Below are 16,362 nucleotides of genomic sequence, written 5' to 3'. Positions count from 1 at the left end.
CGGAGCCGGCTGGAAGGCTGGTGCAATGGTCCTGGTGAGAGGTACCAGTGGTCCGAGGCAGAGAGGAAAGAATCAGAACCCTAGTTAATAGACTGGGAGGACTGCTGGTGCTGGGGGTGTGTGGCGGGGGGTGCTGGGGTCCATGGAAAGGAATTGGAGACTATTCCTAGGCTTCTGGCAGAGGAATACAGAAATGCAGGGTGCTGGGAGCAGAGATTAGGGTTGCTGCAAGAGTGAGGTTAAAAAAAAAACATTAAAAAGATGCAGTGGAAAGAAGGTAAGTTGGAGAGGTCTGTGAGACAACCCAATACAGATGTCATGTCACTGAGCCCCATAAGTGATCCTGGAGGCCTGGGTGAAGGATATAAATATTTCAGGCATCAAGGGAAATAGGCCATTTAAAATCACAGTAATGCATGCGATTTCCTAGGAAGAGATTCGATGCAGAGCAGAGAGGTGTGAGTGGGTGAGCACAGTCGGGGACATGTCACCCAGCCAGCTGGGAAGAGAAGGGAAGAGGGGCTTGTCGGCTGGAGGAAAACCAGGGCTGTGAGTAGCCCACAGAAGGAACATGTTTCATGCAGAAGAGTTCCAAGGACAGTGCTAAAGGGACAGAGGGGTCCTGGAAGGTGAGTCGGGAAAAGGGTACTGAACACTTGGCACCACATCTACACCAGAGAAAGCTTCCCACAGACATGAGCTGTGGTGGCAGTGGTGAACTCTCAACTCACAGGGGAAGGCATTACAATTTAACCCACTTCCAGCTCACCCTGGGAGTGACACTACGCAGAGCTTTGCTCAGGGCAGCCTGATGTGCACGGCCATCCCATGGGGCCCCAAATCCACTCTCCCCCGAGAGCCCCTCTAACCAAGAACTTCTTCCCTTCCCTCTCCCAGGCCCTGCATGGCCTTTTCTCTTTCCTGAAGGGCAGGCTGTCTTTGAAACCCCGTAAAGCATTACACCATTTTACTAGTTTTTTTTGGTCTGACCCAGAAGTAGAGGTTAAGGACATTAGGCGCACACATGAAAATCTAATTATCATCCATGGTGACAGTTTCATTTAGCTACTTACTGTTTTCAGACAGCTCCACGATGTAATAAAGAATAGGACTGTTTCCATCAAAGGGCCGGACCCAAGAAAGCACCACGGCATGGCTGTGGGAAGAATTAGGGCTGGCCAGGAGGTTCTGAGGTGAATGAGGCAGTTCACTTGAATCAAACAGGATGAAAGGGAAAAAGAAGAAAACAGACATCAGAATCCATGGTTAGCCTCACTTCTTATGTCAGACAGTCCTGGTGTGTCATGTTTTAGAAATGAAGAACATAAAACATGTCCCAAGCACAAATGTTAACTCTCTTCCCCCCAAAAAGGACAAACAAAACCCAACTTCACCATTCACAGTGTTACTTTGTTTTCTGATCATAATTTGATTGAATCCTTATGCTAGGTACCAAAACAAGGATGGACGCTGTCATGTAAATGGGTAGAGGTGACGCAGACGTTTACACATATGTTATTTAATTGAGAAAACTTGGCCAACGATTTGTTTTTACAACTAGAAGCCAGTAATGGAAATACCATATACAGAGGAAAAGGCCTGGTAAATTTAATGTGAAAGTTTCCAACCCTAGCCATTTGGAGTTATGAGCAAAAGTGCCCGTATGTATCCTTAGACAACATAGTTGCTACATTTATTGACAGCATGAGGTTAGATTGTCATTATATCTTCCGTTGAAGTTACAGGGATTTGGGGGAAGCACTTAAAAGGAAATGTGGTGAAAATTACTAACTAAAATCCCATGGAAATGGCAAATAACACATCAGCAAGGCTATAAAATGGAAATGTAATTAAACCAAATAAATTCTTTAAAAAAGTTACTAGTAAAAAAAAAGTTTTTACTGGGATTTACTGGTGACAAAGCTGCAAAACCCTACTGTGTGGTTTCTACCAACACTGACTGTATAACCTTAAAACCATCAGCTACCTGGGCCCTGTATTTAACTTGCACGTCTCCTGAATCTGGAGCAGGACCCCATTATGGGGCTGTTCTGGATGGCTGCCCCTCCATAAAAGCTCCAGGCAGTGCCAAGGAGAGGGGATGCTGAGTGTGACCCAGCTCACCCACTAATTAGTTTTTGGTCTCTTGGGCGTCAATTACTGCTGAACCACACAGGTCAGAACAAAAAGCCATAATTATACTCAACACTTTTAATTTTAAAAATGTAATCATTACATTTTGAAATTTATTAAGCTGTGTTGTGCTTTCCGCTACCCAAGAAACACAGCTCTCTCCAATCCATGCACACCATTTATAAGCAGACTAATATTTCTAATGTAGACTGCAGCTATATTGTACCTTAGTGAGATAGAGAATAAATGTGAGCCCAGAATTTTGTCTTGTTTTCTTTTTAATTGTGAATTAAGTTTAAAATCAGAAAAGGAATTCTTCATTTATTTTATTTATTTTTTGTATAAATGGGGCCTGACTATGTGGCCCAGGCTGGTCTCAAACTCCTGGCCTCAAGCAATCCTCCCACCTCAGCCTCTCAAAGTGCTGGGATCGTAAGCATAAGCCGCTGCACCTGCGCAGAGCTGTCATTTCTATTTGAGTTCTCAGTAACCAAATCTCCATTAGAGGTGGAAATGCCAGGATAGAAACATCAATTCTACTTCTCCCAAGCCCCATTTCCTATTTCCCTGACCCCCAATCCTGAATTGGTTTGGTCTGAAACCAAACCAAAGTTGTTGAAATAGTCCCACCTGAAAAGAAAATACAAATAAACCTGATATATAAAGCCAAATAAAATGGTTTATCATAAAGAATGTATCTGATTTGGAATGGAGCTTCTAAACCCTAAGTTTCCTGAGTGACTGGGATGGTTTTCGTCACCACGGTGCACCTCTCAGAACACAGCTGAGCTTATCTTTCTGGGGGGACTCATGATGGTCCCCCAGGTCCTTCCAGGATAGGTCTGGCCATGCTGGGAAGGCCAACCATAGGATTAGAGGGTTGGGGATTTGAGCCAGTGATGGCAGCCCAGTCTTCAGGTCTCGGGAGTGGAGGAGGCTGGAGACTGGGTTCAACCATGCAGTTAATGATTCAACTCTGGGAGACTTGGGGACCTTGAGGGTGGTAGGAATGCAGGATTTGCCCTGGGTCACAGAGAGGCCAGACAGGGTCACGGGGAAATGTGCTGGTCTGCACAGAGAGACCAAAAAGGAGCTTATGTTCACCATTTCTGGGATGTCTTTTTGACATTGACTCTCGAACCCCAAGGGCAGCTCACTGGAAGCAGTTCTGACAGATTGGACAAAATGTCAGATGATAATCTGTAATAGTCAGAATGGAAGACAGACCATGAAATTCAGGGTGGGTTAGAGGCTCAAGGAACCAAGCAGCTTTGCAGACACACAGCAGGAGTTGGGGAGAAGCCGGGGCAGGGGGGTGTTCAACAAGCTCAGGATAAACCTTGCAGAACAGACATTCTCGGCCCAGGCGACCATGCTATAAGATGTGGACAGGCTCCTAGGAGACAATAGGAAGAGTGACCTGTGGCCCCTGACAAGCTGCCCTGACTCTACACACTTTATCTGATGGCCTCAAGGGGGTTACATTTGATCAAATTCTAAATTATAAAAGTGTCTTTCCTATAGTGGTGAAAACATGGGGTTCTTGTGCTTGATTTCAAATTATGCTTCTCTTAGCCCAAGGTGAGAGTGCACACAGAAATGACCCATCTTCCAGGTGGGTAGACCGCCTTTGTCTTGGGGCTGGAGTGCTTTGCAGACACTCACTTAAATGTAGGCCACTGGGAAGCTTCTGTTCTCCTGGGGCCAGCTCCCATGGTCCCTGGAATATGCTCACACGTGTCCCTCTGTCCTTCTGCCCCCTGTCAGAGCTGCTCTTTCTCAGCTAGGATGTGATTCTGGTCAGAGTGGTTTCTGCTTTCCCTCCTGCCAGCAGACCACAAGCAATGGATGAAAAGGATCTACTAGAGGCAGGCACACTGAATAGCAAAAATGGTCACAAGAGCTTGAGATTAAGGGATGTAAAAAGATTTTTTAAAAGATTAAAAACAAATAAGAACTGAAAAAGCAAACTAGTCTTGAGGCTTAGTGTAGGTGCCAAGAGCTACCAGCCCAGCAGTGCCAAGGAACTGAGTGCCCATAATGTGCAGAGAAGCACACAGCCTTCTCTGCTACTGTCCCACGAACTCACTCCATTGGCTCAAAGTCACACTTGGTGTGATGGCCCAATGCAAAATGTGATTTTTCCATACATCACAGGACTCAAGCATTGGAAGGAGATACAGATGTTTCACAGTTCCAGCTTCTACCCTCTACAAAAATCCCTCTATAATATCTTTTGTCTTCAGTATTACCTGTTTCATAACGTAAAGGGCCTTGTCATAGAGAGGTATGTCTCAGATATATAGCAGGGTCAGTTCCTGACCATCGCGATAAAGTGAATATTGCAATTCAGTGAGTGACACACATTTTGGTTTCTCAGTGCATGTAAAAGTTATGTTTACACTATACTGCAGTCTATTAAGTGTGCAACAGCATTATGTCTAAAAAACGTGTACACACCTTAATATAAAAATACCTTATGCTAAAAAATGTGAACAATCATCTGAGGCTTCAGTGGGTCGCAATCTTTTTGCTGGTGGAGGGTCCTGCTTGGATGCCGACGGCTGTGGACTGACTGGAGTGGTGGATGCTAAAGGCTGGGGTGACTGTGGCAATTTCTTCAAATGAGATAGCAGTGAAGCCTGCTGCATCCATGGACTCTTCTTCTCAAGAAAGATTTCTGTGTAGCATGCAATACTGTTTGATAGCATTTTACAGAACTTCTTTCAAAATTGGAGTCAATCCTCTTGAACCCTGCCACTGCTTTACCAGCTAAATTCATGCAGTATTCTAAATCCTTATTGTCATTTCAACAATGTTCACGGCATCTTCACCAAGAGTCGATGCCATCTCAAACCACTTGCTTTGTTCATCTTTAAGAAGCAACTCCTCATCTGTACAAGTTTGATCATGAGATTGCAGCAATTCAGCCACATCTTTAGGCTCCACTTCTTTTTTTTTTTTTTTTTTGACACAGAGTCTCGCTCTGTCACCAGGCACCAGGCTGGAGCGCAGTGGCACAATCTTGGCTCACTACAACTTCCGCTTCCTGGGTTCAAGCAATTCTCCTGCCTCAGCCTCCCAAGTAGCTGGGACTACAGGCATGCACCACCATACCCTGCTAATTTTTGTATTTTAGTAGAGACGCGGTTTCACTATGTTGGCCAAGATGGTCTCAGTCTCTTGATCCGCCCGCCTCAGCCTCCAAAAGTCCTGGGATTACAGGCGTGAGCCACCGCGCCCGGCCTTCAGGCTCCACTTCTAACTCTAGTGCTCCTTCTGTTTCCACCACATCTAAAGCAACATCCTCCATGGAAGCCTTGAACTCTACCCTCATCCACGAGGATTGGAATCAACTTCTTCCAAACTCCTGTTAATATAGATATTTTGACCCCTTCCCATGAAACACAAACATTCTTAATGGCATCCAGGCTGGTGAATCCTTTCCAGAAAGTTTTCCATTTACTTTGCCCAGATCTTTCAGAGGAATTATCATCTATGGCAACTATAGTCTTATGTAATATATTCCTTAAATTAATGAGACTTGACAGTCAAAATTATGCCTTGATCCATGGGCTGCAGAATGGACATTGTGCTAGCAGGCGTGAAAACAACATTCATCTCCTTGTACATCTCCATCAAAGCTCTTGGATGACAAGGTACATTGTCCAAAAGCAGTAATATTTGTAAAGGAATTTTTCTTTTCTGAGCTGTAGGTCTCAAAAGTAGGCTTGAAATATTCAGTAAAACATGCTGTAAACAGATAAGCTGCCATCCAGGCTTTGCTGTTGCATTTACAGAGCACAGGCAAAGCAGATTTAGCATCATTCTTAAGAGTCCTAAGACTTTTAGCATGGTGAATGAACATTGACTTCAACTTAAAGTCCCCAGCTGCATTAGCCCCTAATAAGAGAGTCAGCCTGCCCTTTGAAGCTTTGAACCAGACACTGACTTCTGCTCTGTAGCTAAGAAAGTCCTAGATGGCATCTTCTTCCAGTAGAAGACTGTTTCGTCTACAATGAAAATTTCTTGTTAGTGTAGCCACTCTCGTCACTGTTCCTAGCTAGGTCTTCTGAATAACTTACTGAGTTTCTCCATCAGCACCTGCTGCTTTATCTTGTACTTTTATGTTATGGGGACAGCATTTTTCCTAAAAATTCACCAACAAATCCGTGCTAGCTTCCAATTTTTCTTCTGTAGCTTCCTCACCTCTCTTGGTCTTCATAGAACTGAAGAGAGCTATGGCTTTGCTCTGGGTTAGGCTTTGGCTTAAGGGATTGTTGAAGCTGGTTTGATTTTCTCTCCAGACCACTCCAACTTTCTCCACATCAGCAATAAGACTGTTTTACTTTCTCATCATTTGTGTGTTCACTGGTGCACTTTAAATTTTCTTCAATAACTTTTCCTTCACATTCACAGCTTGGCTGTTTGGGGCAAGAGGCCTAACTTTTTTCTTGTCTTGGCTTTCAACATGCCTTCCTCACTAAGCTTCATCCATTCTAGTCTGTTTTATGAGAGATGTGCAACTGTCTTGGACACTTAGAGGCCTTTGTAGCATTATTAACTGGCCAAATTTCACATTGTGTGTCTCAAGGAATACGGGGGCCCAAGGAGAGGGAGACAGACAGGGAATGGTCAGTTGGTGGAGTAGTCAGAACACACACGACATTTATGGATTAAGTTTGCCGTCTCACTTGCGCACAGTTCATGGTGTCCCAAATCAATTACAGTAGTAGCATTAAAGATCGCTGATCAGGGAATCACCATCACAGATACAATAATAGTGACAAAGTTTGAAGCACTGTGAGAATTCCCAAAATGTGACACAGAGACACTAAGTAAGCATATGCTATTGGAAAAATTGCACCAATAGATTTACTTACCAAAGCATTGCTGCAAACCTCCAATTGGTGAAAAAAAAAAATTGGTAAAAACCATGTAATATCTGAGACATTCAATAAAAGAAGGCATGCCTTATTCTGGAAATATAAACTATTTCTTTTCTTTTCTTTTTTCTTTCCTTTCCCTTTCTGAGACAGAATCTCCCTCTGTCGCTCAGGCTGGAGTGCAGTGGTGTGATCTTGGCTCACAGCAACCTCCGCCTCCTGGATTCAAGCAATTCTCTGCCTCGGCCTCCAGAGTGGCATGGATTACAGGCATACACCCACCACACCTGGCTAATTTTTGTATTTTCAGTAGAGATGGGGTTTCACCATCTTGACCAGGTTGGTCTTGAATTACTGACCTCATTATCCACCTGCCTCAGCCTGCCAAAGTACTGGGATTACAGGGGTGAGCCACCGCACCTGGCCGCTATTTCTTTAAATTATAAGTTTTGGTTATTTAGAAAATGAAGCTTGTGAGGTCCTTGGCTAACCCATCAATAACAGATAAATGAGGCTTTAATATATTCTGAATCCATTTCAGAAAATCTTATCTAATGGGGATAGATTACGTTGAGGCATTACTCTGCCAACTTTGAAAGGAGATAAATAATCAGCAGTGACTCACAGACAGTGATAAGCACACAGGCTGATAAATGGAAGAGGTCTCAGAGAACAATGGAAGCGAGGCCCAGTGCTGAGTCACTTTGTAATTTAAAGAGAATAGGGGAAAAATCACTGTCTGGCACAGGACATCACAGGAATATCAGAAATTAACAACAACAGAAACCCAACTGTATGGGAGAGAGATTAAGCGAGGTGTGTGTGAGAAAAACAGTTTTAAAAAAGACTCAAAAGAAAGCAATTGGTGAAATTGTGGCTGTAGGGGGGAATTGCTCTGGCAGAAGAGGATCAGATAAGTACTTTTTCTATATAAAAAGCATTGGCCCTTTAATGCACAAATGATGGCTTGGTCAAACCCATCTTCTTTGACTTCACTCTGAGGATGAAGATGATGGGGCTTGATAACTCTGGGAAAACAGTATTAAATTCTTCACTCCTTGTGATGGCTTTGTCAGATGTGGTTTTATAGAAAGAAACCTCTCCCACTGCCTCGGGGTCAAGTCAGCTCCGTAAATTGGGTTTTCTCTATACTCCAGGCTCATGAGAATTAGTCTCTGATTTCAGGAGAAGAGATGAAATGCTAATTGGATCTTTAAATGATTTAACAATTAATCAATCCATAAAGCCTTAGGAGCCTGGTCCCTCTGGTGTGCTCAATACAGGAAGATGCTTTGGGGAATATGAAGTCATCCCGGAAACTGCTCCTGTCCCCATGGCACTAGCAAACTAGAGCAAAGACGCTACTAAAACAAGGGTGACCAGCATTTAATGATGACTTGTGTTGTAATTTACAGGCTGCCTCATGGAGCCATCTGGAGTTTTAGAAGCCTCTTCTCTCAGGCAGGGGATGAAGGCAGAGCCCTCCCAAATTAGGGAGGATGAATTAGGGAGTCCTCGTCAGTAGGGCAAAAGACACCGTCTCATTTCAGCTCAGTAAGTGGAGTGAGGCTTACCCAGACATTTATTAGGTTCCTACTGTATACCTGGCACTGGTCCAGGCATTGAGGGCTCCACAGCAAACAGACACATCTGGAGTCTAGTGTCAGAAGGTCACAGAATGTGGTCAGAATAATGCCAGGTAAAGGGCTTGAAAGTTCCCAGCACCAGGAGGCAGGGTGCTGCTGGGAAAGGGGGAACAACATTCTTGTATGAGATGGTAAGAAAGCAGGAAGAGCTGGGACTTACATATCCCTCCTCAGTTGGCTTCCACACCAGGATGTTACAAACCTGGGTGGGTGCCATCCTCACAGCCATCCTTTGAGATGAATGATATCACGCCCAGTCTAAAAGGTGAGAGGCTGAGGCTGAGAAGTGAGGTGACTTGTCCAAAGTCACATGACTAGTGAGAGGCAAGCAGGACCTCCTGTGCAGGCCTCACTCCTATTGGCCCACTGTGGCCAGCAGCCTCACTAGGACTGTGGTGGGTGTGAGGTGGGTGTGGGGGCCGCCCCTCCACTCAGGCTTAATGAGGTGAAGCTTAGTGCTGAAGTGCAAAACATGGGGCAAACAGACGTGAGATGAGGCCAACGGATGTTCTATTTTTGAAAAGCTCACTTCTAATGCTCCTAATTTCTATATTTAACAAAGCAGCTTTGAATTGAAGTGGAGAGGCAAAGAGAAAACAGGCTTTCAGGCTCCTTTGAAGGACACTGTTTAGCCATAAGTACCTCTCAGTCCCTTCCCTTCTGCAATGAGAGATTTTTTTCTTGCTTTCTCTTTTGGTTATCTGAGTAAATGATGGAAATATTACAGGGCTCAGTTTGAAAGCTACCTAAGAAGGACAAAATGCCCTGCCATCGTGGGTCATTACTATTATCATTCTATTGTCATTATTGTTGTAGAGTCAAGCCCTGTTGAATCTAAAGACACACCACGAGGGAACACCCTTCCCAATTCGTCCAGATTTGGGGTAGAGGAGCACTCACTGCATTAACAATTCATGAGGAACAACTATCTTCCTAATAAGCTCTGTAACCAGTTTGTACTTAAATTGGTTTGCATCACAAATTTGCAGAGATTTCTATATTTAGAGATGAGGTGTTTTACCATTACAGAAAGCCTATTATTTTATACATATAGCAACATTTGCTGAAAAATGCATTTTACTTAGAGGAAATAAAATAAGCAAATAGTAGGGAAGATATGTAAATCAGTAGAACATAAAATTGTGCAGAATAAAAAGAATGGGCTATATTGGAAGTATGCAATATGGCTTCTGCTGACAGAGTCTTTATGAACTGCTAACACTTATTTATTTGATACTAATGATGGATGATATAAGGTTCTCAAAGGTAGCTTTAAAAATATGCATAGTACAACAGCTCCTAGGAACTCACTGGCCGTATCCTCCAATATGATCAGAATGAAAAAAAAAATCCTCAGCCTGAGACCCAAAAGGAAGGAGGAAAGGGGTGGGAGCAGGGCTGGGCCAGGGCTTTGGGCACTGGCTGTTTGGGTTTTGGTGGAGCTACCTGAGCTTGCTTGTTTACCCATGGTGGGGAAACCAGGGCATGTGACCATCAAGGTATGAATGGGGAACAGAAGGAGGCCTGCCAATGGGCTGACACATACACATGTTCATTCATTCCTTCATGCATGCATGCAGGCACCAACCAACCCACATATATTGACTGAACACCTGTTATATACCAAACACTATGCTGGGTACTCAAAATTCAAAACAGTGCCACCAAGATACTTATGCGCCAGGAGGAGAGGGAGCCATGAAGACATGCTTGTCCTCTAGCATGATCAGTGTTTCCAGGAGGATCAGCTGTGGGCAGGGAAGAGCTGCAGGTGGAATCCTGGTAACTGAATGGCAGGAAGTGCTACTGTGGCTGAGTGCTAAGGGCTGCATGAGCAGGAAACCTCAGGGGAAGCCCACGGATGACAGGAGCCCAGCTGCAGAGACAGCAGATGGCTGAGGTTCACTGCATGGGGGGCGAGCGCATGAAGGGCAGACAGAGCCCAGGGTTGTCAGCTCCCATGCCTGAAGACAGGGACTGGGGGAGACCTGGCTGCCCCATGCGTACACAAAAGCTGGAGGACCCTGTGTGACAGCCTTCCAGCCACATCGCCAGGACCCCCAGTGATTCTCTGGAGGACCCCCTGTGTGGCAGCCTTACAGCTGCAGCACCAGCACCCCTGTTGATTCTCTAGAGGACCCTCTGTGTGACGGCCTTGCAACGGCAGCACCAGGAACCCAACCCCACTCCTGCTGGCCGATTCCGTAGGGCCATGGGGACTCCTGCCACTTCATGACTAACCAGGATTACCTCTGTTGTCTAAGAGAACAAGGGGTCATCCTAGAAGGAGACAGAGCAGGAGGTAGGATGGGATTTTTTTCAGATACCGAAGGCGCCACAGGGCTTTCCAGACTGGCTGCTACACATCGTGAACCTTTTATATCCATAAGCAGGGGCTAGAGGAAAGTTGTTTGTTAGTTTTCTGATTTACACATGCGTGTGGCAGACACAGAAGCCATGTGTTCAGCACTCAGCAAGCATTCTTCCCATTTTTAATCCCCTCAGCTAGAGTCTCGGGATTCAGGGATCAATGAGAAACGGCTCCTATACTCAGAGTGTTCAAATCCTATTTTTAGGGAATGGTTTTGTATACAGAATCTTTCCTGGATCAAAGGGGGCAGGGTCCAAGGAGGCAAATCTCTCAAGATTGTCTTTGTCGAATGGCCCAGCACATCCAACAGTGGCCAAGGACCGACAGGCTGGGAATACCCCCGGAGCTGGCTGCTGCCCTGATGAGTGCTCAGTTGGGATTCTTTATTTTCAGGTTTTATTTCTGTACTCATGCCCTCAGGGAATATTAAGAGGGCACAGCTTTTGCAAAGAAAATAAATACATGTGAGAAAAATAAAATTTGTTAGCACGCATTTTGGTTTCCTGGTCCACGAACAGAGAGGTGAGTGGAGGAGAAGAGACACAGGGGACGGAAGAGATCGATGGTTTCCCATCAGGGCTCTTCAGACCCCGCAGGAAGGTCCAGGTTGGAAGTAATGGGAAGCCACTTTCTGTTTCCAGGATTTCAAAAGACTGAGTAGAAAGTCTCTATTTACCCACGAAAAGGCCGCTGGGACTGAATGAAGCCCCAAGTGCAGGTGGCTTTCACGGGAACAATCTCGCCTCAGTGGACCTGCCCCAGCATTTCTCACAGATTGGAAGCTCTCAAGGACATGTAAAATTGGACTTGCTGCTTAAGCACAGGGTGGACAACAGGGACTATCAGCATAAGGTGTCCACGGGAAAAATATGACAAAAAGGATCAGCGGAGACAAAAACCAATGATCACACCATCTACACCAAAAAGGAAACTTTTCAATTTTGAAGTTGCACAAAACCACAAAAAACCTTGTCCAGATACATAGCTATTTAGCATGATGCACTGGCCTCTGACCGCTGACTTGGCACACAAGGTAGGCATCACACATGTGAAGGGGCAGTGACACACTGGAGCACAGGAACGGAGATACTGGGAACTGGCTAATACCAAGAGTCTTGGTACTCACATCACTTCCAGCCGGGCCATCCTGGAATCGTTCCCTCCTTCAGAAACAACATCGCAGGTGTAGTCGCCGATGTCACCCGACCATGTCTGGCTGATGAGGAGGGACCCGTCCTTCTCCACCACGATCCTAGATGTGCTCGATGGAGTCAGGACCACATTGTCTTTCTTCCAAACATAGCTGTGGGCCAAGCAAAGGGTCTCGAGTTACAAACCCACAGGGACAGAATCATTGGTCCTTCCTTGTCTCTTAAAAAGCAAGCAACTAACAACTTTGTGAACAGACTTTACAAACCACTGAACCCTGCTTGTTCAAAGAGTGAATTCCTTCCTCCCTCTCTCTCTCTCTTTCTCTCGTTTTTGAGACACAATCTTGCCCTGTGGCCCAGGCTGGAGTGCAATGGCACAAGCTCAGCTCACTGCAGCCTCTACCTCCTGGGTTCAAGTGATTCTTGTGCCTCAACCTCCCAAGGAGCTGGGACCACAGATGTGCGCCACCACACCTGGCTAATTTTTTATATTTTTAGTAGAGACGGGGTTTTGTCACATGGCCAAGGCTGGTCTTGAACTCCTGGCCTCAAGTGATCCACCCACCTGAGCCTCCCAAAATGCTGGGATTACAGGCCTGAGACACTGCACTTGGTCTAAAAAAAGAGAATTTTATGACATATGAATTAAACCAAAAAATAAAAATGAAAAGGAAAGCAACCAGATACTTTGGTCATAATACAAAAATGGATGCTGAGGTTAAAAACAGGACAATGAAAATGACTGGCCCTGCCTGTCGGACTTTGTGTTTTGGAGATGAGACTCTGTAGAACCATCTGCATATCTGTCACCTCTGAAAACTGCACCTAACATTCCTGGCTCGGTAATGTTCCCAGAGGACAAGAGTATTGTCTGGACAGCAAGCAACAATTATTAAAAAAAATCCACAGACTGGAATTGCTCAACTCATGAAAAAAAAAATCACACTTCAAAAACATATTTTCTTAAAATTTGACCATTCTGGCAGATGGTCCTTAAAATTGCATTTCGTTCTCATTTAATCTATCTGTAGCAATTTTGGCACATTTTCCTTTTCAAATACAGAATCAATTGAGAGCCTGCCCAGTCTTTAGATGACCATGGGCAGGGGCAGTACTCACTGCTATATGGAATGAAAGTGCTATTTTTCTTTTCCACAATCATTTGATCGAATTTTTAAAATGTGCCCAGTTCTTTAAAGCTTTCATATTCATAAGCACAGACATTTACAAACTACTTATCAGCAATTACCCTGAGATAGAACAGGACTGATTCCACAGGAGGGAGATGGACAGGTTGCTCGCTCCCGGGCACCGCATCCATCTGGCATGGTCACTTAGGGCCTGGTGCTCCTCAGGGCAGAGCAACCCTGGGATGAGGGGCACCCTGAGAGTGAGTAATCCAGTCTCTTCTTAGAAGGGGGCCTCCCATTTAATCTCATATAACAAGCAACAGAGAAGCCAAAGAGATCGGAGGGGGTTCTTTTTGAGCTGTCAGAGTAGCAGAAAAGCAGACTTCTTTGAAATCATACTCCAAGCCATTTTGGAAGGAATTTTTTCCCACCACTAGTGTGGCCACCAGCGGGGCTCTAGGTCATCTTTCACTTGCTAGTTTTTGTTTGTTTTGTTTTGCATTTGGCACTCTTGTACCTAAACCAAACTTGGATTCTGAGCCCTGGGAAACTCAGGGGAGTCAGGTGGAGACATAGAAATTTACAATTTGCCAAACACCCACTCAAGAAGCACAAGAGAATGGCCAAGTCTCTGCATCCCACTGCTGACTGTGTGCCCCCAGCCGTCCCCTCTGCTCAGAGTCAGAGGCCCCGGAAAGCAGGAGGACATCTTGAGTTGCCCATTCCACTCACGCACTGCGTCCCTTCTGGGCTAAGGCCAGAGTGAAAATACTCTGATGACTGGATTGTTCTTTTTTATTTTCAAGGCTGATTCCAAAAATTTACAACTATCCTGCCTGAAGGTGGCTGCTCTTCAGGGAACAGCTCCCCAGGGACGCCCACCTGTCTGCTGCCACACCTTCACCTGGAGTCTCATATTTTGCACAGTTACTTTCCTGGCCTGAATTCAAACAAAGACAGGAGGTTGGCATTCCTTTAGAGAACCATCATGTCTGATCTCCTTCTCCTCACATACCTTCCTGTGAGTACACTGGGTGCTGTGGCTGCCTTTCTCCCATGCACAGGCCTCTCTCCCACAATTCACAATGAAACTATCCCGAGAGTAAAGAACTCCCCACTGAGAGCGGCATGGCCCCTATGTAAACACTGCTGAATCCTAGTTCATCCCTCTGGATTCTTCTCTCATTAAGTATCAGCCTCTGACAAGTACGTTTTACAGATAGTGTATTAACCTTGGCAGGAAAAATCATGAAAAGTGGCACTGAAGTCATGAAGTGGAACATAGCTCACTGTAAATAATACATAAGGCGGGAGTGGAAAATGGGATTTGCGTGATTAATGACGGTGCCCACAACTAGAAGATGCCGTAATCAGGGACCTGCAGCTGAAATCCAAGTTCCCCCAATTCTTCCTTCTCATCTCAACTTCACTTTAGAAGCGCACAGAATATCAACAAGCCCCAAAGCACTGTAACTGATTGTGCTGACCGAAGCGAAACCCGGGGGTCATGCATGGCTCCACAGCGCAGGGTGGCCGTGGTCCCCTTGATCACCACGTGGTCCTCAGGAGGTTGGATGATAGATGTTCGATCTGAAGAAAACACAAGTCACAAATCAGATGAAATGACAAGTTTGAGAGTTTCTGCCCGCAGGGAGATGATGCACCAGTCATCTGATATCACAACCTCCCAAGTTTTCTCTCATCTTGGCAGAATGAGTGTAAATGTAAGCTCTCAGAAATGCTAGGGGAGTTAAAAACAAGCAAATAAGTCAACCGTTGCAGCAAAGTAAGTCAGCCTACCCACCCGTCCTACCCACCCGTCTTTAACCTTAAATGCCATGGAAGTAAATGAACATGGGCGATCACATGCAGATGTGAATGAAGCTCTAGGCTCTTACATAAAATCTAGATTCTTTTCCAAGATGACCATCATTCTAGTCATTTCTCGTGTCTGCATGACACTTTGTGAGTCTGCCAAGTGTTTTTGCTTAAATTGTTTTATTTATTCCTCAAGACAATCTCATGAGGACTATACTATTACTCTTCCCAGTTTTCAGGAAGGAAAATGGATGCTCAGAGAGGCAGTGACTTGCCCACCTCCCCCAAGTCAGTATGGGGTGGGGACTTACAGCTTGCCAGTGTGATGTGTCACTGTAGCACCCCTACCTCTAAGGGGGAGCTGCTCTGTTCTGCTTCCAGGAACAGGGTCCAGAACTTGGGAGTTATACAGCTAAGTTCGAGGCCAACTGACCCTGCTAATGGTGAGTCCAGAAAAACATCTCTGTATCTTTGTTTTCCTGGCTATGGAAGAGAATGCTAATATCACTAATATGTGTACAGATTAAAGTGGGCAAAGTGTGTGAACATGTTCTGTAAGCCACCAAAGTGTTATCCCAGTCATGCTAGTGTTGTTATAACATTGAATTTTAGCAGATCCACAAAATTTTCTGGTGAACGATTTACAGAGATTCAGATACCACTTTTTCATAAGCTTTTCAATATCCTATGGCTCAAGGTCATTGCTGAAGTCTGACTGCAAAAATTCAAAAACTGCAGCCTCAGGCATAAATGGGTTAAATGTATGGTTATTACTTAGGGATGTGTAATGAACAAAGTGGTTGACAGAGTCATCCACTAAATGGAACAAAAGCTTCTTTTTACTACTTGACAGTATAGTGGGAATTTGGATTAATTTCTTTTAAACTCATGATCATTTTAGAACACCTAACAAATTAGAAAGAGTCACTTATCAAAGTGGACACCAACTATATGATAGAAAATGCCAGACAAATACGAAATAAAGCACAATGATTTAGTTTTTCTTTAAGAATGGCATTTTAACAAATTACTCCCTCAAGCAAGTTAAAACTTTCTCTCCTCATTAGATAGCTTTATAATAATCTATGAGTGAGCATTCTTTTGCTTTTTGAATAATGAGGTTTGAGTAGTACAGATTGAGATGAAACAGAGAGGGGAAAGTATATTGGCAAGCTAACAAGCGGCAATGGGGGGATATTTGGTCCAATTCTTTTTTTTTTTTTTTTT

General features: G+C 44.7%; 1 protein-coding gene across 3 annotated transcripts in view; it reads right to left on the bottom strand.

Annotated features, from left to right (window-relative positions):
• SDK1 (sidekick cell adhesion molecule 1) overlaps nucleotides 1-16,362 on the bottom strand; it is a 978,776-nt gene that overhangs the window by 264,242 nt on the left and 698,172 nt on the right. For all 3 annotated transcript variants that reach the window (XM_032259651.1, XM_032259652.1, XM_032259653.1), the window contains 3 exons: nucleotides 14,805-14,907; nucleotides 12,163-12,339; nucleotides 1,074-1,210 (listed from right to left, as the gene is read on the bottom strand). In XM_032259651.1, coding sequence (XP_032115542.1) covers nucleotides 1,074-1,210; nucleotides 12,163-12,339; nucleotides 14,805-14,907 — 417 coding nt within the window. The remainder of the gene's footprint in view (nucleotides 1-1,073; nucleotides 1,211-12,162; nucleotides 12,340-14,804; nucleotides 14,908-16,362) is intronic.

The sequence above is a fragment of the Sapajus apella genome, unplaced genomic scaffold, assembly GCF_009761245.1.
Source record: "Sapajus apella isolate SASKATOON/1434 unplaced genomic scaffold, GSC_monkey_1.0 scaffold110, whole genome shotgun sequence".
In the NCBI taxonomy this organism is placed as follows: Eukaryota; Metazoa; Chordata; class Mammalia; order Primates; family Cebidae; genus Sapajus; species Sapajus apella.
This window is presented reverse-complemented; position numbering and strand designations above follow the sequence as displayed.